The sequence below is a fragment of the Dasypus novemcinctus genome, chromosome 12, assembly GCF_030445035.2.
Source record: "Dasypus novemcinctus isolate mDasNov1 chromosome 12, mDasNov1.1.hap2, whole genome shotgun sequence".
NCBI classification, from domain to species: Eukaryota; Metazoa; Chordata; class Mammalia; order Cingulata; family Dasypodidae; genus Dasypus; species Dasypus novemcinctus.
Window position 1 is genome coordinate 101980227 of NC_080684.1, and position 20663 is coordinate 102000889.

The window sequence follows — 20663 nt, forward strand, 5'->3', positions numbered from 1 at the left end:
CTGCCACCCCACCCCGCCGCAATCAGCGGTGAGGCCTAGAGAACAGTAGGGCTAGCGAGCCTGGCAGGACGCGGCGGGAGCCCGCACATGCCCTCCTGCAGGGTTTGTCCCTGACTATCCAGCCTGGCCCAGTCCATTGAGCCCGCCTGCCTGAGTCGCAGTGGTGGGGCTTGCTCCCTCCCAGGTACTGCGACGTTCCCAGCCTTCGCTTTGATCTCCTTTCGACAGCACGCACACCTCTCTGCCTCCACCGTGGTGTTTTCCGACAGCCAGCGTTCTGCCACCCTGGTGTCACCCTGGGTCTTTGTCCTTCCACAGAGCTACTTCCTCAGCCGAGCCCAGAGCTTGTGTGGCCCTGAGCGCAGCGCCGTTCCTGACTCCCTGCGCTGGCTCTGCCACCCGCTGGGCCAGAAGTTCTTCATGGAGCGGAGCTGGTCGGTGAAGTCGGCTGCCAAGGAGAGTCTGTTCTGCGCCCCGAGGAACCCAGGTGAGAGTGCTGTCGCCGCCACTTGGGGTTTGGAGACAGGCACGAGCTGCGGAGTGGCGGGGCTGCTGAGCACCAGGCCCCTGGAGACCCAGTCCTCTCGCTTCCCCGTTTTCTGTTTACTGCGGGGAGGTTCCGGGAGGTTAGGTAACTTGCCTGGGGTCACAGCCAGGCCAGGTTTGCAGCTCAGCTCTCTCTGACATTCAAAGCTTGTGGTCTTTCTATCAATTCCATCACGTGGCCACACAGTAATAAGTTGTGGTTAATCACCAACTGTATGCTAGCCCTTCTTCTGGGAACTTGAGACACACAAGTGTCAGTTACTCCAACCTCAAGCTGCCATCCAGTGTCTTGGTCTGTCCCCTTTGCTTTCCCCCTGCTCTGAATTAAGTGCCTGTGTGGAGAGCAAGGCTTGTCCTGCAGCTATAGGGCTGTGCGTCACATATCTGTGAAGGGTTCGCCTTTCTTTTTTACTTTATGGTTCCATATAAAAATTGTGTGAACACCAGAAAGCAAGGATGAAAGCAAAAACAGGGAAGCAGACGTGGCTCAACTAATAGAGCTTCCATCTACCATATGGAGAGTCCAGGGTTTGATCCCCAGGGCCTCCTGGTCTGTGTGGTAAGCTGGCCCACACACAGTACTGCCGTGCAAGGAGTGCCACACCACACAGGGGCGTCCCCGAATAGAGGTGCACCCTGCAGGGAGAGCCGCCCCACATGAAAAAAGTGCAGCCTGCCCAGGAGTGGGGCTGCATACACAGAGAGCTAATGCAGCAAGATGATGCATCAAAAAAGAGATGCAGTTTCCCAGTGCCACCGGATAATGCAAGTGGACGCAGAAGAACACACAGCAAATGGATGCAGAGAGCAGACGGGGGGGGACGGGAAAGAAAGAAATAAAATAAATGTTAAAAAAAAAAGAAAGAGAGCAAAAACATGCCTCGATTTCAGTCCACCAACACTGATGCTCTCTTGTCTAGAACGCAGACCTGGCACTGGCTCTGTCTACCCCCACAGTCTCCGGTTCCAGGCCTCACTGCCCAGCACATGCTCCTCAGTGTTCTGTCTCCACCTCCTCGCCGGACTGAGGCCCAGGGGGCTGCCTCAGGAGGGGAGGGGCGGGAAGGGGCTGGGGAAGCCGGAAGCGGGCCTGCCAGGGTGACAGTCGGCTCTCACGAGCTTGGCAAGGCCCTGCTTGATCAGCTCAGCCCCTGATCACAGGCTGCGTGACCCAGCTGTGGAAAAGAGGAGCAGGTTCCTCACTGTCAGAGCGCAGCAAGCAGCAGCCTGCTCCTTAGCTGCCTGTTTTCGCACAAGAGAGGGGACAGCCTCTGAGTCTTGGCCTAACTGTCCACCTTCCCATTTCCCATTTTCTGACAAGGTGGGTAGCCACCACCTTCCCACTGTCAACTTGGAATCGAAGGGTTGGGCCCCATGCCAAGAGACACAGCCCCTCTGCACGCACAGGTGTGCACATGCACGTGCACCTGTGGAGCAATCTAGAGCCGATGCAGTCGGGCTCTCCGGTGCTGATGCTCCTTCTTCACCCCTGTCTTCCCACCCATTCAGCAAGATAGTTCTAGGTTTTGGTTGAGGAAGAGGGATTTGGTCCCCATTCAAAGGGGTTACCTGTTTCTTCTCCCTGTTCTATTGCTCTGTTAAGACAAAATTGGCTCATAAGCAGGACCCACTTAACCCTTCTCCTTGCCTTTCTCATTTTCAGCTGACCCCATCGCTCAGGTCCACCAGGCGTTCTGCAAGAACCTGCTGGAAAGAGCTGTGGAATCCTTGGTGAAACCTCAGACCAAGAAGAGGGCTGGAGATCAGGAGGAGGAGAGCTGGTAAAGTCCCCGGGACGGTCTCCTGCCCAGCAAGCTCAGGACTGGGCTTGAGGCCGCAAGCCCTGACCTAGTAGGGTCAGCAGGGAAACTGAGTAATGGTACTCCTCAAGCCTGGCGGCCCCGAGTGAGTGCCCTGTGTGCACGCTGGCCTGGCCTTTTTTCCAGATTCCCTGCCCCATCCCTTTACCAAGTGGGGTCAGTTTTTGGAGCAAGTCAAGGGTTTGATCAGTTTGTGTTGCCTCTTTGGGAGTGGGAAGGGGCTGGCCTTTGAGGAGGTGGGAATGGAATAGAGGTATCAACAGGAAGGCAGACACCCCTGGCCTAGACATCTTGGGGCCCTGGACCCTCATTGAATGCCAGGACGTGTCTCCTCCCGTGTTTACTAATCACGGTCCTTCCTTCGCAGAGTCAGTCTGGAGCCAGAGTCACTCGAGCACTAGGTCCAGGTGCTGACTGGAGTGGGGAGTGGGGAGTGGGGGCAGTTCTGCCCAGGAGATCAGAAAGCTTCCAGGAGAAGATGGCTTTGGGACTGGGCCTTGAGCGGAGCAGTTTCACTGGGGAGGGATGGAGAAGGGCTGGCCTTTCTGGCAGACGGCAACTTGTCAGGAATAGCCCTGAGACCTACAAAGAAGAAAGCCTGCAAGGAGCGTGAGCAGCGTCCCTGAGCAGGGCTCAGGGAGGCCAGATGATGGGAAAGAGGGGACCAGAGAAGAAACCCTAGGCTCTTGGAGTGGGAGAGCCAAACAGCTGAGCTATGAGCGTGGCCTCTGTGTGCATTTTGTTGTACTTGGGACCCTTTCTTCTCTTTCCAGTGAATTCTCCAGTGCTCTGGAGTACCTGAAATTACTGAATTCTTTTGTGGACTCCGTGGGGGTTGTGACTCCACCCTTCTCCAGCAGCTCCGTGCTCAAGTGCGCCCTTGGTGAGCATCCTGTGGGTAGCTCCACAGGCAGGGGGCTGAATTTTTGTTCCTCACAGCCGTCCTGCCCAAGGGCCCTGGGTTGGTTACGGGTGTACACTTGAGACTCCTCTGTAGGCCCCAGGTCTGTGTCTGTGATCCCCGTGCAGCCCCTGCCCACAGCTAACCCTCTCCCAGGCAGCATTCTGGGGCAGAAAATAAAGGTCCTCGCAGAAGTAAGACAATGTGTTAGTGAATATCTTCCCCGGGCCCTGTGGCCTTGGGGGAGGGAGGCATGTCAGGGTCCAGGGAAGAGCAAGAGGTCCAGGCTTCAGCGGCTGGTGGGGCTCACCTCTGAGATGCACCAGAGCCCCCCAGGCTGCTCTTGGGTCGCACCCTTCTGCTGAAGAGTCAGTCCATCGGGGTGTGTGTTCTGCTCTCCAGCTACCACTTGCCTGGGGTGACACGACACAGCCCACCAACTCACTTGACACCAAGACAGCCTTTCCTGCTGCCCCTAAACTGCCATCGGGATGGTGGCACATCAGCCTCCACCTCCACCTTCTGAGCTTCTGGGGCTGCTCATCTAGGGTGCCCTAGGGAGGGAAGATCCCCAAAAGCAGCCCTCCCATCATGGCCCCCTTGGGGCCTCCGTTCACCTGAGGCTTAGAGAAGTCTGTGCTTCTAGTCTTTCCTCCTACACGGCCATTCCCAGTGGCCTTGGGAGAGCACTGGTGACACAACTCTGCATTTGAGAAAACTAAGGGTCAGAGAGGAAAAGACGTAAAATAGTCTAACATGAGACCATTACTACAAATTCTTTGAAAACACCATACTTCATGGCCGTTCAAAGTTGAGGCTGCGTCTGACTTTTTACTTAAAAATACCACTGCAGTGAAAATCCGTTGTTAAACTTCTTGTTCTCTGTAGAGGCCACTGTTTTTGTGGGAGATTGCTGGATGTGGGATAATTAGGTTAGCAGGAATGAACATTTTTAAGGCTCTTGATACATTCCAAAAGATTGTGTGACTGGTGCTACCACACGGCTGGGCAAGGGGCAGTCCTGGGGCTCTGCACCCATAGCCCGAGGCAAAGGTGCCACCTGTTCCCTGGCCAGCCGGCCAGGCTGCGCCCCACGCTTGTGGTTTCTGCAGCTGCTGGAGGAGTGTGGTGCTGTCCCCTCTAGGTCCAGATGTCGTCTGTCGCTGGTGGACATCCGCAGTTGCCATGGCCATCAGCTGGCTCCAGGGAGACACTGCCGCCGTGCGCACTCACTTCACCGAAGTAGAGCGTGTCCCCAAAGCCCTGGAAGTGACCGAGTGCGTAGACCTCCTGGGCCCCCACTTGCCTCTCTCCAGGGGAATCCAGACAGCCTGGTGGGCCAGGCTGGCTTGTGTGGCAGGGGCAGGGGCTGTTGGGATGAAGGTGTCAGAGCAGTGGGGCTCCTGGAATCTTCAAAGGCATCATCGTGGAAGCGGGCAGTGGGAGGTCTCAAGGCCAGGACCGAGAAGTACATGTTTCTCCTTTACTGTGTGTGGTCAAAGGGTCCTTCTCTCATGTGCCAGCCTGTTATCCAGCTTACTTCCAGCTGCCCTCACCCCTCACCACCAGCTGTATAAACTTTGTACCTTAACTGAAGGGCGTTTAGCCCAAGCACAACCGGAAAACTTCTGCCATTCCTCTTTGGGGACTCACATCAGCTTCCCGGGGGCAGCTGGCCCTTTGTGATGGGCAGACCTGCCTCCTGCCACCTGGCTTTTTCTGATTGGATCTGAGTGCTCCTGGCATCTTTTGCCACTTGGAGAAATTCTAAAATGTGTCAGGCAGGAAGGGCCACGAGTTCTGTCCTTGGAGCCAGGCCTGTAGCATTTCCCCTCCAGAGACTCTTCCTTGGAGGACAGAAGGGGGCCGAGGGAAGGGGGTGGGGGGGATCGGGGGGCCTCTGAGGCGTGGCAGCGGCCTGCCCTGCCCAGGGGGGCCGGTGCCTTCAGTGGCCTGGCATGGCTTCTGCCCCCTTCCCCAGGCCTGCGCAGCAGGACACCTCTAGCTTCGCTGGCAGGGCATCTGGACCAGCTGGGGCACAACAGCCTCTGAGAAGCCACACAGCGTCTTGAGCCCGGGGCCCACAAACCCATCACATGGAGGCAGGGGGCAGGGGAGGTGCAAAGGGCCTGGCCCACGGGTGCCAAAGAGTCTTATAGGGGAGGAAATGGAGCGACAGGGCAGGGGAACAGGCTCGGGGTGGGAGGGGCCCAGGTAAAGGCAACTGTGTGTGCCGGAGCAGAAGCAGGCCAGGGGAGGAGGGGGCTTCTGGGCACCTGGAACGAGGAGCAAGAGGCAGACGTGAGGTAGGGGCTGGCCACCGCCAGGCGGGAAGGGCCTGTAGGATGGCCCCCTGCCGCCGGGCACCAGCACACCCCCTCGCTCTGCCTGGAGCCCTCTTCCCTGGCGGTGCACGGGGCTCGTGCCCCAGTGGCTTCAGGTCTCTGTTGACACGTTCCTTTCCCCAAGAGGGCACCTGTGGCCTGTTTCAAACACCAGCCCCTGGCATTACCTGTCCCATGGCATGTGTGTTTAGTGTACAGCTCCCTCACTAGAAAGCGGGCTCCTGGGGGCAGGACCTGGTGCTGTGGGGATAGGGAGCGTGCCCAGCACGGGGCCCGGCCTTTGCAATCTGGAGCCGGGACCTGGAACCAGTCGGGCAGGCCAGGTGTCACGGCCGTGTGGGATGTGCCCGTCCTGCCCCATCGCTGATCTCCAGCCTCGTGCCCCCGCAGGAGCCCCCTGGTGAAGGCCGTCTTCCACGCCTGCAGAGCCATGCACGCCTCGCTGTCGGGGAAGGCAGACGGGCAGCAGGGTTCCTTCTGCCACTGCGAGAGGGCGAGCGGCCACCTGTGGAGCAGCCTCAACGTCAGCGGGCCCACCTCGGACCCCGCCCTCCACCACGTGAGTGGGGCTTACCTGGCCGTTGGGCGGGGCTCGGCCCTGGTCAGGAGAAACGCTGACCCGCCTCCAGCTCACCCAGCAGGGGCTGTTCCAGAGAAAGGAGCAGCCAGCGGCCCCTTGCCCCGCAGCTCTGCTGGGCCCCTTTCCTGGCCCCCTGCACCTGTCTTGCGCCCTGACTCCCAGCTGCTGCTGGCTGGCCCAGGTGAGCTGCACTTACCTAGGCAGCCGGCCCGACTCCTCGGTGCCCACAGGGCCCCACTGTCACGCGTGTGCCCTGGGCGGCCTCCCTGGCAGTTCGCTGGGGTGCATTGTAGTTGCATTGCATGTTCTGGCAGTACCCGTGCAATGTGTCCACAGTGCATCCCAGAGGCCTGCCCAGCCCTCAAGCAGACGCCCCTCCCGTGCCCGACCCCCAGGCCCCACCGCCGGGGACGGGGGTCCTTGTTAGAGCGCAACACCTCACGAAACCGCATTGAGATGGGAGGTCAGCGTAGTGCCACAGGCAGGGCCGTGCCAGGAAGGGGAGTGGGGAGGAGACCTGCAGCCGAAGGTGACGGCTGTCTGCTTGGACTCCAGAAGGCGGGCCAGGGGGCTCCTGGAGAGTGGGACTGAGTCCCTCCCTAGAGTTCAGTCTCCGGGCGTCTGGGGTGCGGGCCCCAGGCAGAGCCAGGACGGTGTGCCTGCCCTGCAGGGACAGGAGGTGTGCCCCCCCACCCTGGGTCGCCTCCTGGTGGGCGCCCTTGGTAGCGGTCTTACGAGAGGCCCACACGGTCCCAGCGAGTCTGGAGAGCAAGCAGGGGGCTCGTGGCCACCCCTGGAGCTGGAGGTCTGGGAGCAGCCCTGTGGCGGGAGAATAGCCCCAGAACAAGGAAAGGGCCAGCTTTTGCTTAAGGAGAGGGTCCTCATCCGTGTCCCTTCCAGGCTGTCAGCAGCCAGAGAACAGCGTGCACATTTGGTCCCAAGGGGCAGGGTGACTGTCCTTGCCACTGCACGTGGTGCCAGCGGCCATCAGGAGCTGGCCTTAGGGAGGCGTGCACCCGAGGACAGGCACAGGCCCGCACGTGGCGCGCGCTAGCAGCCCCCTGCTGCCGCGCCATTTGGTGGATGAGGAAACAGCCTCAGAGAAGCAGCAAAACGGGCGCTGACTCCAGGGCGGCCGGGCTAGAGCCTGCCCCCTCGGGCTCCTTCCCGAGCGCCCCCCACACCGACTGCAGGCTCTAAGGCCACTGCAGGCTTTTGGACGACACTGGGGTGGGGTGGAGGGTCTGCGTCCAGCCACGAGGCGCCTCCGCTGAGGTGGGAAGAGCCGGTGCCTTGGTGTCTGACCCCCAGGGGCTTATTCCTGCCCCTGTCACCTGCCTGCTGTCCTCTGAGCCGCGGGTCTTCACCTGCACAACAGGGGGAATAAACCTCCCACCTCTTGGGGCCACTGAAAGGCTGAGATGAAATGGGACCAGGTTCTCCCTCAGCCTTCTCTCCTGTGGCGTATTTTCAGGCTGCCCCCGCCTGGCGCTCTCCACTTCCTCCCCGAGCTGCTGAGTGTCGGTAGGTGGTAGGATCCCTGCCCCAGGGACAGGCCAGTCACCTCCCTCGTGGCTCCCCCACAGGTGGTCCAGCTGCTCACCTGCGACCTGCTGCTGGCGCTGCGAACTGCGCTCTGGCAGAAGCAGGCAGGCGCCAGCCAGGCCCTGGGCGAGACCTACCACGCGTCAGGCGCTGAGCTGGCCGGCTTCCAGCGGGACCTGGGCAACCTGCGCAGGCTGGCGCACACCTTCCGCCCAGCGTACCGCAAGGTGAGGCCCGGCCGGCTGCTGGGGGCGAGGAATGGGGTGGCTGTGGCCACCTCCCGGGGCCAGACACGGTGCTGGCAGGGGGGTGCTGGGCAGGCCTTCCCCACCCAGCACACATGACCAGCTCGGGGCATGGCAGGGAGCAGGCCACGCAGACACGCACCCCACCTGCCCAGTGCTGGGAGGGCTTCCGAGGGAAGGGGAGCAAGTGGGGGGGGGGGAAGGGCGGGGGTGCCGCTGACTGTCATAACTGGCCATCAGAGTGACAGACCCAGAGCCACGTTCAAGGGGAAGTCCCTCCAACTCTGAGCCGCTTCACCTCTGCTGCCTGCCTCTCCACCTGACAGCTCCTTGGCAGTGACCCTGGCTCTGAGGGAGGTCCTGAGGACGCCTGGCTGGCTCTTGGCTTGCTGGACTTGGGTTGCTTCCTGCTGACAGGGGACGCTGCTGGGCCTGTTTTTACCTGGGTCACTTTCCAGACATTCAGATGAGGAGACCAGGAGAGTCAGCAGTGGGGGCAGAGCTGTGCTGGAAGGGAGCAGAGCGGCCCTCAGAGCAGCCCCCATGCCCATCAGCCCCGGGGGCCAGGGACCCCTCGGGGCTAGACTCCTGTCCCTCCTCTGTCCGTCACGTTGTGTGGCGAGCCAGTACAGAGCCAGCCGGCGGCCAGCCTGGCTGGACAAGAGGCAGTATGCCCACGGTGTGGCAGCGCCCTGCCTCCTGGGACCCACTCCGGCGGCCCTTTGGTCTGCTCAGTGCAGCTGGCTTCGATGTCCCTTTCTGACGGCCGTTTCCAGCCTGCCGCTGCCCCGTTCACGTCAGAGCCCTGCAGGGGATCCCCACCACCCACCAGAGGCCAATAGGTGCCACTCCACACCCCCTTCAGACTGAGCCTTGGGATTTTATGCAATTAGAGCCCCAGGCCTTACCCCCAGCCCCCAGGGACCTGTGCTTACAGCAGAGTGGCTGACAGTCACCGGGAAACCTGCTCTCCGTTTCTTTCTGAAGAATCTTTAGGAAGCAGACCCCAAACCTCCCTGGTACCAACTCGGCTGCCCCCATACCCTCCTGTCCCTGCCTCGCCTTCTGTCCTCCTTCAAACTGGAGCAGCCTCCACAGACTGAGGCTTCGCTCGGGGCTCCTCGTCACCAGCAGGGGATCCCAGGCCCTTTGCCTCTGTCTAGTCTCACTGCCCTGCCCCTGCCCCCGCCACTCCCCTGTGCCTCGTTGCCCCTTTGCGCCACGCATCCACATTTCTGGCTAAGCTTGGCTTAGGATTGGGTGGAGGACAACAGAGGTTGCTTCAAGGGGCGAGCACGGCAAGGTCGTGTGGAGAGGGGAAGGGTGTCACCTGGTAGGCAGTGAGATGGTGGGGGGAGTGGTGCCCACAGGAGCAGTGGCCAGGAGGGGACTGGGCTTGGCTGTGTGCCCCCAGGTGTTCCTGCATGAAGCCACCGTCCGCCTGATGGCAGGAGCCAGCCCCACCCGCACCCACCAGCTGCTGGAGCACAGCCTGCGGCGGCGCACTGCCCAGAACGCCAAGCACGGTGAGTTGCCAGCACCCTGGCCTGCAGGCCTGCTGCGGGCCCTGCCACCCCTTCCCAGGCTCTCGTCTCATCCCCAGAGGCAGTCGTGAGGCTGGGGTAAGCACAGCGAGGCGTGGGGCAGGGGCAGGGCGGGTGCGGGTGGCCCCCGTGGGGCTGTGACCTCAGGAGCAGGGAGGGGAGGGGACCGTGGAGCCAGACCACGTGGGTCCCCTCAGCCCAACCCCCAAAAAGCCACAGGACGCTGGCCACGGGCTGCGAGCTGGAGCACATAGATCGTCTGGGGATGGACCCTATGTCCCCAAGTGCCCAGAGAGCTTAAGTACAGGGGCTCCCGAAAGCTCCAGGGACAGGCCAGCTCAAGGGGCTCTCCGCGCTCTCACCCCCACAGGCGAGGCGGACACCTGGCCCGGGCAGCGAGAGCGGGCCACTGCCATCCTGCTGGCCTGCCGCCACCTCCCCCTGTCCTTCCTCGCCTCCCCGGGGCAGCGGGCGGTGCTGCTGGCTGAGGCGGCGCGCACGCTGGAGAAGGCGGGCGACCGGCGCTCCTGCAGCGACTGCCAGCAGATGATCGTCAAGCTGGGCGGCGGCACCACCATCGCCGCCTCCTGACCGCCGCCGCCGCCTCGCGCCACCCTGCTCGCTCGTCCCTCGTTCTCGCCCCCCTCCGGGAGGAGCCTCATCGTCCAGTGCCCCCAGGCAGAGCCCCCGCAGCTGCTGCTGGTAGATGCCCAGCAGGGCCAGGCGGGCTGAGGACAGGGGCTGGTGGCCTGTCAGCAGGTGGCCCAGCCGGTGGGGGGCGCTCCGGGGCCAGGCCGGCCCTCTCCTGGCCCGCCCCACCCCCTTTCTTGCTTTGTTTTTTATCAGGCTTTCCCTTGGGGGGCCAGAGAGCAGTCGGATGCTGCCAGCCTGCCCCCTTTTTATAGCGACAGTTTTTGTACCAGTGTGCCCAGTGTGCCCGGGGCTGCGTGAGGGCAGGGCGACGTTGCAGCCTCTCTCTCTCTCTCTCTCTCTCTCTCTCTCTCTCTCTCTCTCTCTCTCTCTCTCTCTCTCTCTCTCTCTCTCTCCCTCCCTCCCTCCCTCCCTCCCTCCCCTGTGCCTGACGAAGCCAGTTCATTGTTTTTTCTCTCTCTTACACAGGATGGCGGGGAAGGAGGGGAGAGCCAGCCCCGGGGGCGGGTGGGAGGCAGGGGCAGGCCTGAGGCTGGATGAAATAATGTCGGCATTATTTTTTAATTTTTTAAAAATAAATCGTATCTTATTTAATTGTCCTGTTCCTTCCCACTCCCCCGCCCCCTGGGATGCAAGCCCAAGTTCAGGCTCGGCCCCAGGGGCCGGGAGGCAGGAGCCGCCCAGGAGGACCAGGCCTTCCCCTGGCTTCTCTGCCCCAGCCCAACTCCTCCCTCCCCGGGCTACTTTTAGCCCTGGGTGACCTGGAGACATGCCAGGGTGGCAGGTGCCAGCCCTGTCCCTTGCCCAGTGACAAGCCCCTCTTCTCGGGGTGGGCACTGGGGCTGAGGTCCCATGCCTCAGTGGGCGCCCTTGGAGGACAAGTGGTCCCCTGTTTCCAGATCCCCTGCCTCCAGGCCCTCCTGGGAGCCCGGCCTCTCCCACCCTCTTCTTCTCACCCTTTGAGCTGGTTGGGGACAGTGTGGGCAGGGTCCTCAGCACAGGTTGGGGGTGCAGGGCTTCCAGGGGGTGGGCTGAGTGGGCCCTGCCCTTGAGGCCTCCCTGGACCCCTCCTCCTTCCTGAATCTCCCACCCCTCCCCCTTCACTGTAATTTAAGGCCCCGCTCCTCCCCCCAGGCCCAGGCCTTGTGTCGTGTGTATTTACTGTGCCTTTTGTCACCGTCGTGGGGGGTGGGAGGGGGTTTTCAGGGACAGGAGCTAAACCCATGGCTTTCCTGATGTTGACTCGTTCGCCATGTCCCAGGCGTAGTTGTTCAATAAACACAGACTGGTACCACCCACGTGAGGCGTGTGCGGGTCTGTAGTGTGACCACTGTGGCAACTAGCCGAGTGGCCTCCAGTGGCCTGGGGCAGGGCAGCGCCCATCACCGCTGAGGACCCTCGGCCGGCCTGCCCCTCCTCCCCATGCTGGCGGCTGGCCCACACTCCATGAGTGGAATCAGAGGTCCCTGTACCGGCGTCACCGTGCTCCCTGGAGCTGGAGCTGGCTGCTGGCTGGCAGTGGCAGTTGTCAGGGATGTAGGGTGCTAAGCTTATCTGTTTAACCGTCCTCAGAAATAGGGCTCCCTGGTTTCCTCTTCCTCTCTGGGGGGCAGTACGCCTAGAGGAGACTCACTGGCCTGCACGGTGGACCCCAGCCCAGCTCCTGAACTCCCCGCCTGGGGCCCCGCGGGCAACGATGCCACTTCTTTGCCTCCATTTCCTCCAGGGCAGAATGGGGGGTGCAGATCCCAGCCTCCCATGACAGTCCTCAGAGGCCCAGCCTTGGGGGCTGGTGAGAGGCCAGACCTGGCTCACCACCAAGGGGACAAGCCCACCAAGGAGCACTTAGGACAGGCGGGCCCTAGGCAGGGATGGCGTGGCAGCTGGACCGCAGGTGAATGGGCCACAGACGGTGGCCAAGCAGGTCTGTCCACAGCACTAACAGAACGTCCAGTGGTGGCCGCTGGCCATGGCTTCAGCCTGCGCCCACTGGAAGGGAGGCCCAGGACCCTTGGGGCTGAATGAGCAGAGGGGTTGTGCCCACCTCCCAGCACAGCCCAGCCAGGGCCTGCGTCAGCAGGGTGGGTGCCCGTGGGTGGTCGACATGCCCAGGAACCTGATACTTTTTGTAAGTCTCAGCAGGCTCCGTGACTCAGCACCCACCTCCTTCCCCCAGCTCTGCACAGCTGTGGGATCAGCTGGGGGCACCCCCCCCCCGGGGGGGCTGAGGGTATGAGGGCTGGACCTGTCTCCCCTCCAAGCCATCGGGCTCCTCAGCAAGTGCCCACGACCTTTGGGTGCTGCTGTCCAGGGGCTTCTGGGCCTTGGCTTCCTCAGCCTTAGGGACAAGGAGGTGGACCCTCCTGCAGGCAGAGGGTGAGCCAGGCCTAGTGGGCAGGGCACGGGGCTGCCCGTCCCGGGCAACACTCAACCTTCCCTCCTGCCCAGGCTGCCCACGCCTGCCCACGCCTGCCCTTGCACCACCAGACTCCCAATGGCAGCAGAAGGCAGCAGAGTCCAGAGCTGGGAGTCATCTGGGTGACCCGGGGCAAGTTAATCTCTCAAATCCTGAGTTTCCCATCTCTAAAGTGGGGGAGGCGGTCTTTCTGGAGCTCTTGTGAGGGTTAAATGAGGGAAAGCGGCCAATGGTGGCCACTGTTATTAGGCCCATACACCATGCCCAGGGTACCTAGCAGGGAAACATGGAGACCACATAGCCCGGCCTCCACCACTCTTCCCAGTAAAGATGGACACAGGCAGCAGGCAGTGCCCTGGGCCACAGCCAGGTACCGGGAGCCTCCTGGCAGGAAGGAGGAGCTGGCAGAGCCAAGCCTGTGTGGGGTGGGGGCACAGCCCAGGCTCCTGCTCTAGCATCTCCCTCCCCCACCCTGGGCACCAGCTGTCCACCTGGCCCACTGCCCACACCATCGGGAGTGGCCCTGAGCCGAGCGGGCCAAGTGGCCTGCAGGCCAGGAGCCGGCTCAGGGCCAGGCTATGTCAGCGAAGACCAGGCAGGCCTGGCCAACTCAAGCTGTAGCATCGGGGGCTGGCTGATGGGGGACACCCCCAGTAGGGGCCATGGGCACTCCTGGGGCCACCGAGGGCCCCTGTGCCAGAGCCTGGAGCTGGCTGGAGCCTGACTGGCCCCTCCCTTGGCTTCATGGGGTGGGCCTTGTCCCTAGCATACAGACACTGGCCACCCTCTCCGGCCATTTCTCCGCAGCTCTCGGGAGCCATCCCCTGCCTGCGCTGCCGTCTGTCCAGTCAATGACCAATGCCACCCTCAGCGCCTCTCCCAGCCAAGCCGGGCTCCTTTATTCTCAGGGATGGAAACCACAGAAAAGGGGTTATTTACACGAAGCCAGGACCACTGGCCTAGCCCTCTGGGCTCTCAGGCCCCTCAACCCGGTTGCTGCCAGCCCAAGCCCGAGGGGCCCTCTCCCCTGCCCCGTGGCCTGGTGCCCGGAGCAGGCCGGCAGCGGCCCAGTCCTCACACGGTGACCTCGGCCTTGCTGTTTGTGCTCAGGTGCCGGGGTCGGCGGCCCGCGCTGCCGTACAGGCCGCGGGGGTGCGGGCTGAAGGCCTCGGGCAGCTTCTCCACGCTGAACTGGCGCCGGGGCGCGCGGCCGGGCCGCAGGGCCGCGGGGGAGGCCTGGGCCGCCAGGGGGCCGCGCGGCGCGGGCCGGCCGGGGTGGCCTACAGGCCAGGGTGCGTGGTGGCCCGGCGGGGCGGGGCCGGCGGGGGGCGCGTAGCCCGGCGGGGCCCAGGGGCAGGCGTCGAGCACGGCGGGCACGTCCTCGAGAGGCCGCGCGACGCGCGCGGGGAGGCCGGGCGGCGCGGGCTCGGCGGCGGGAAAGCGCGGGTAGAAGTCCTGCGCGGCGCCCTCTGCGGGGACGGGGCGGGGTCAGGCCGGGGGCGGGGCTCGGGTCGCGCCGGAGGCGCCGATTGGTGCACCGGGAAGCGTGGGCTCGCCCCCGAGCGCTGATTGGCCGAGCCAGGTAGCTCGGGCGCCGTACGGCCAGAGCCAGGCTGGGACCCGTGGGGCCCTCGGCTGGCACCCGAGCCTGGCGACCACGGAGCTGGGGTGCCGCGGGCCAGGCGGCCCCAGGGCGTCCCCGGGCTGGTCCGGAACACTCACCTGCGGCCTTGAGCGCCGCGGCCTGGAGCGTGGCGTACTTGGCGTAGTCGGGCTGCAGCGTCAGGCTGCCGCCGCCCTGCAGCCGCGGGCCGCGCGGGGGCCCCGGGGTCGCCGACACCACGGGCGCGTTGGTGGGGCGCTTCTTGTCTGGGGGGCGGAAAAGGGGCAGAGTCAGCCGCGACGCGGCGCGCTGACCGGGACACACCCGCACCCGCGCTGCCAGCTCTCCGCAGCCTTCCCCCCAACTGCACTTGAATTAGAACTTGAGGCCTTTCTTTTCTGGGCGAGCCTGAGCGCAGAACCTTCGTCACCGCTGGTCTCCAGCGCCTGGCTCAGAAGTGCAGCACTCAGCCCCGAGTGGGTGGCCACCCAGCGATGACTCCCTACAACACTTGCAGTGTTAAGGGTGAGCCAGGCAGAGTCCCGGGTCCTGCAGGTGCAGGGTTGCCAAAGGCTGCCCTCCCAGGGAGAGGCCAAGAGGGCTGCTCCTGCCTGGAGGAACCCACCGAAGGCCACAGAAGTGGGCCAGGCAGCCCCAGATCCTGGGAGGAATGGGGGCCATCAGGTCTCCCAGCCAGAGCCTCAGAATCACAGCCCTAGCCAGGGAGCCCTGAATCTAGAACCTTCCTCACTGATCACAGCCCCTTAGACTAGAGGTTGCACAGCCCAGGTTCCCTCCTCCAGGGGCATCCTCTGACCAGCCTGTGCAGCACCCCACCCCCCACACCTGCCTGGCAAGCAGCTCATTTCCATTTGGGAAGCCACCAGCTCAGAGCTTCTGTTCCCCAGCCAAGAGGACCAACCCCTACCCCTCAGCAAAGCCCCATGCTCCCAGCCCTTCCGTCAGATGGGCGAGGCAGGCACAGAGTCCGCCAGCTTCCTCACCTGTGCTGTTGTGGGGGGACCCCCGGGGAAGGCCATCACCCATCTGCACCTGGACACAGCTACCCAGGGGTGGGCCCAGCGGAGGGGGTAGGGGCTCCTGGGGGCCCGGCTGCTTCAGAAGTTCTGTCAGTGTCCTGTGGGAAAAAGTAGTGAGGAGTGGCCCTCCCGGTCCCCTGCCCTGCTCAGCCAGGCCCTGGCCATCAGAGGCCTGCTCCGGCCACCACTGTCACCGTGTGGCCCTGGGCAGCTCTTCCAGCCTCTCTAGCTTCCGTCCTCTCGTGTGATTGACCGCACACCTCTCCAGTCCCCTTACCAGGCTCTTCCATCAGCCTCACCTGTGGCCCCAAGGTGGCCACTCCCCAGAGCGGGTCAGGAGGTTCTAATGCAGGGGTTCTTCACAGGGGTCCACGGACCCCCAGGGGTCCCATGGAAATATTTCAGGGGTTCACGAGCTTGAACCGAAAAAAATCAACTTCTTATCTTTATTTTTTCTGACCTCTGACATCCAGCATTCCCTTCCTTTAGAATGCATGCGATAAGTAAATTACAGCAGAATCACGTCACCTGATGGGCAAAGGGGTCCGTGGGACCCAAAAGGTTAAGAACCCCTGTTTAATGGGGTCACACATGGCCCAGGCTACCTTGTTTCCCAGAGGCTCCCCGTCTTTCTCTCCCCTTCCTCCCAGTTGAGCGTGCTCTCCCCACACAAGCTTGCTGAGCACATCAGGCCCGGGACTGCTCGTGCCACTCCCTCTGCCTACAATATCCTTTCTTCCACCTCCTCCTGTAAAACTCCTACTCATCTGTCAAACCCCACTGGAGTGCCTCCTACTCCAGGAAGCCTTCTTTACCTAACTCCCTCCTGCAGCAGGAGCTGTCACTGGGTAGCCTGGGGCGCAGGTCACGTCGGGCTCAGACCACGGGGTCAGGGGACGGGGGCACAGGCAGAGACGTGGCAGCTGCCAGCACAGGCCGGGAGGGGCAGACAGGTGAGGACAGGGAGACGGGGCAGGGGTCCCCCTGTGGCTGCCCAGCACCCAAAGTCTGTGTGACCTTGAGCAGCCACCTCCCTGGGCGCCCAAGACGCCCAGCCCAGCTGTGACGGCGCCTGATTGAGCATTCCCCGCAGCCAGCTGCCTTGGTACCCAGAACCCATGATTTGCTCCTGGCACGGCCTGGCCCTCCTTCAGGGGCCCGGGCCTCCTGGAGATGGGGCACCTGGTGTGGGTGCAGTGGCTGCTCCGCGGCAGGGTCTGGGAGCCCCCTGCCCCTGCCTGAGCTGACCACGCACCTGCTCAGACCCCGGCCGCCCCCAGCCCAGCTCTCCCAAACCCCTCAGTGATTTTCCTGCCTCCGGGGCTTTGCACCAACTCCAGGAAGAGACCCCAACCCCCTCCCCCAAGCCCTCTGAGAAAGCCTCCTGACCGTCACCCCAACACGGCAAAATTAGGGTTGAGATTTGGGGGCAGGGAGCAGGGGCTCAGAACACCACACACAGGACACACCTGAAGCCCAAGGGGAGTGGACTGGCCCAGGCCACATGGCACCTGGGCAGGGGGCGGCACCATAACTAGCCCTACTTCCCTGGCACCTGCAGGGGCGTGAGCTCGAGGCCACGCCCTTGACACCGAATGCCACACTGCCCCTCTATCCTTCCCCCAGTGGGACCCCGAACTCAGGAGGCCCAGCCTCTGCCCTGCAGCCTCAGGGTCCCAGGCTGAGACCCCACAGTCTCCAAGACAGGGCAGCGGCTGAGGGCAGAGGCCGGGGTTCCAGTCTGGGGCGGGCTCAGTGGTCTGCCAGGCAGGGGGCCCTGGATCTCCCAGGAAGCCCTCAGCCGCTGTCCCGAGGCCCCTGGAGGGCAGGCAGCCACTCAGGCCCGCCCAGGCCCAGGGGGGCAGCTTATCATGGGTGCCACCGCCAGCTATCATCAGAGCAGCCCACGCACCCAAGGGGGCTGGGACCTGGGTGGGTGAGGAGGGCACAGTCCCCCAGGAGTGGGGGTGTAGGGCAGGTGAGTGTGAGCGAGCGTGGGGTGCACATGCGTGTTTGGGAGTGGGAAGAGGGTGCTGGGGTCAGGACACACAAAATCCCGGAGCTCCAGCCCTTGTCTCCGTTCTCCAGCTGAGCAGGGGAACCGGAGACCCCACTCGGCAGGCAGCAAGCTCAGAAGGCGGTGGGCGCGGGTGCCACCTCTGCTCACAGGGGCCTGTGCCCCGCCTCGCCTCCCTTCTACCTCCCTTCTACACAGGGGAGACCCTGGCCATCCCCAGGGAGGGGGGCGGCTTCTGGGACCCCAGGGAAGAAAGGTCAGACTTGAGTCACAGCTAGGGGTGGGTGGGGAGGAAAAGACGGGGGAGCAGGAGGGGAGCGCGCCAAGAGCAGTGCCCCCCTACTCCCTCCTGTGCTACGCACCCTGGCAGGTCCGCTGGCCCACCTCCCTACCCACCTGGCCGGCGGGGCTCCGCCCCAGGGACCCTCCCCTGGGCACGGCGCTCGTGCCCTCTGTCCAGGCGGCCAGCCCTCCCCGCCCACCCCGGAGGAGGTGGGAGCCTGGGGGAGGGCGGCCCAGCGCCCCAGCTCGGCCGGAAGGTCAAGGGGAGACAGGGCGGTTCAGCTATCCCCCTCGGGGAAGTGAGGGGGGATCGCAAGCAGGGGGCGGGCAGGGAGGGGAACGCCAGAGGAGGGGCGCGGAGGCCCGGGAGGGGGGCCGTCGGGGGTCGCAGCGCCCACCTGGTCACGGTGCGCCGCGCGCGCGGGCTGTGCGCCCTCTCCAGGCCCAGGCGCGCCCCGATGCCCACCAGCACCAGCAGCGCGGCCACGCCGCACACCGCGTAGACGGCCGTGTGGCTGCGCTCGCGGCCCGGGTCGCGGGGCGCGGCGGCGTCGCGGGCGCGCGCGGGCGGCCGGCCGGTCTGCACCCAGGCGGGCGTGTCGTAGTTGGAGCAGCGGCTCTGGTCGAGGCGCCGGGGCCCGTCGTGGCAGCAGAAGCGGTAGCCGCACGTGCCGCAGCAGAAGCTGTAGGCGCCCGAGCTGCAGTTGAAGGGCGGGTCCCACTGGCCCATCACGTCGTAGTAGCCGCGGCAGCGGTCGCCTCCCGCCGGGGCCGTCGTGCCGGGCGCCGCGGGCTCCTGCGCCTCGGGGGCCCCCGCGCGGCCCGACGGCGGCCGCTCCAGCAGCAGCAGCGGCGCCAGCCCGAGCGCCAGCCGCAGCGCCGTGGGCCCCGCCGCCGCCCGCGCGCCCCGCATGGCCCGCGCCCCCCCGCCCCCGGCGCGGGGCCCGACGCGGGTGGGCGCACCCTCGCCCGGCTCCCCTCCGGCCGAGGCGGTGGGTGCCCCGGGCCGGGGAGCCCCGGGGCCGGGCGACCCGTCCTCGCCCGCGCGCGGCGCCCCGGCCTCTGCCCGCCCGGCGAGGTGCGGGTCCCCGCCCGCCCGACCCCGCCGCCCGCTCCGCGCTGCCCGCGCTCTGGCTGCGGCTCGGGCTCCCGCTCGGCTCGGCGCGGGCTCGGGCGGGGGAGGGAGCGCGGCGAGGAGGGCGGGCGCGAGGCAGGCCCGGGGGCGGGGCGCGGGCGCGGGGAGGGAGCGCGCGGGGCCCGCGCCGCCGGCCGCCCCCCGCCCCGGACGGCGCCCCCGAACCGTGCCCCGACTCGGCGCGCGGCAGGGACTCGGCCGCCGGCTCCCGGGACCGTCACCTCGGACGTCCCGCCCGCGACGGCCGCTCTCGTTTCCAGGAGCGGGGACTGAGGACCGAGCGCGCCGAGCCGCCCCGGAGGGCCGGACCCCGACCAGCTGAGGTGGGCCACCTGCCCCCTGGGCGCCGAGCGCCCGCTCTGGTTCCCCCCGCGCCCAACGGGGGCGCCCCTTAACCCCGGGGCGCGCGCCCCCTCCCACAACCTCCCCGACGCGGGGCTGGGGGCCCGCCGCCCCCGACCCCGCGTCAAGGGACGCAGCCTGGCGGCCTACCCTGGGGACCCCCGAGGTAGGAGGGTCCCCGAAGGCCCCGACACAAGCCGGGGATGGGAAGGGGCGGGCAGACCCTGGCAGGGGCCGGGTGCAAGCCAGGACCTGGCCTGGGCACTGCGCCTCGCTGGCGCAGTAGCATGTAGCTGAAGGTGGCTGTGCGCCGTGCTGCTCCTTGCCTCAGTTTCTCCTCTGTAACATCGAAAGCTTCCTGGAGGGCAGGCTCCCAACCCACCTCCCCTGAGCTAGGGGCAGGGGGAACGCCGGGTGCCCCCCCGCCCCCGGCCGCGTTACTGCGCAGGTCTCTACCGATATTCGCGGAATAAAGGACTGAAATGACTCTAGTCTCTAAAATGGAGAATTCGGGCACCCTTGGGCCACTTCCAGCTCCCCTTCCATCGCCCTTCCCTGGGCCTGGCACCACCTCATACAAGCGGCAGGGACGGACGGGCAGGCTTTACCCTTAACGGAGGCTCAGGTCCAAGTGAGAGCTGAGCAGGTGACACGCTAGTTCCAGGTATTAGAGGTGCTGGCGGGCCAAGACAGGCAGGGGGCGCCCTCCCCCCTGTGCCCCCCATCACCCCCCCCCTCCGTCTTGGGCTCACAGCAACCTACCCCCCCACCCCCATCCCAACACTTGGATCCAGTCCAGAACCACCACCCCCCATTTCCTTATTACCATTTTAGAAGGAAAACAGTAGACGAGCAGAGAAATGAGATGTCCTTCATCCCATCACGAGGGAGGACAGGACGGGGCTAAAATGTCTCACTTTACACACTGCTTTGTAACTGCCTTTCCATTTGCCTTCTGCTGTTTTAACTTTTGTTAACAAAATAAACTTTTATTTTGCTCAGAACTTGGCAGCGGTACTCCGCAGCCTTCTTTCCTGCCTCCTTGGGGGGTAGTCCTGGAAATGGATCCAGCAGTTAGAACCGCACAGCTGGCTCCTGCCTCCTGCCACCCGCCGCAGGCCGCCCTCCAGCTGGCTGGGGGGCTTGGGGAGCTCTGAGCAGCACCCCCTCCCTGTGCCGTCACGGCGGGGCTTGAGGTTTCGGGGGGCTTGCCTCAGCCCTCTTGGCACTGTGGTCTCTTCCCAGTTAGGGTGACCTTCCTGGGCCCAGAGCCTTCCCCTGGGCCACCACCTCCTCTGCCACCACCCCCCCCCCCCACTGTCCCCACTGTCCTGATACTGGGCACTCTGCTGAGCTTCGATCCCATTCAGCTCCCATCAGGTCCTACAAATACATTCGCAGACTCCTGCCATGTCTCTAACGGAGGAGCTGGGTCCCAGCCTCCCCCCACCAGGTACTGATGGCCCCCCAGCTTCCCACCCACCTCAGTCTGGTTCGGTGTCAGCCAGCACTGACAGACACCCATCAGCTGGGCCTGTGCCCGGCATCAGTGCCCTCCCCAGAGGACACTGGGGCTTGGGGGAAGGGGGAGAGGTGAGTGGAAAGGGCAAACTCAGACCACGACAGCCTGACGTGCCCCCACATGCCGGCT

General features: G+C 64.6%; 2 protein-coding genes across 2 annotated transcripts in view; one reads left to right on the forward strand and one right to left on the reverse strand.

Annotated features, from left to right (window-relative positions):
• SREBF2 (sterol regulatory element binding transcription factor 2) overlaps nucleotides 1–11475 on the forward strand; it is a 61964-nt gene extending 50489 nt beyond the window's left edge. The window contains exons 12-19 of the mRNA XM_004484134.4: nucleotides 319–487; nucleotides 2210–2327; nucleotides 3140–3249; nucleotides 4412–4544; nucleotides 6003–6171; nucleotides 7779–7964; nucleotides 9397–9508; nucleotides 9897–11475. Coding sequence (XP_004484191.2) covers nucleotides 319–487; nucleotides 2210–2327; nucleotides 3140–3249; nucleotides 4412–4544; nucleotides 6003–6171; nucleotides 7779–7964; nucleotides 9397–9508; nucleotides 9897–10117 — 1218 coding nt within the window. The 3' untranslated portion in view covers nucleotides 10118–11475. The remainder of the gene's footprint in view (nucleotides 1–318; nucleotides 488–2209; nucleotides 2328–3139; nucleotides 3250–4411; nucleotides 4545–6002; nucleotides 6172–7778; nucleotides 7965–9396; nucleotides 9509–9896) is intronic.
• Nucleotides 11476–13460: 1985 nt separating this feature from the next.
• SHISA8 (shisa family member 8) lies at nucleotides 13461–18448 on the reverse strand. Its single transcript, XM_058309137.1, has 4 exons — nucleotides 17934–18448; nucleotides 15201–15334; nucleotides 14316–14462; nucleotides 13461–14062 (listed from the first exon to the last, which is right to left on the reverse strand). Exons 1-4 carry the CDS (start codon nucleotides 18446–18448, stop codon nucleotides 13668–13670), a joined length of 1191 nt encoding a protein of 396 aa, XP_058165120.1. The 3' UTR covers nucleotides 13461–13667.
• Nucleotides 18449–20663: the final 2215 nt, after the last annotated feature.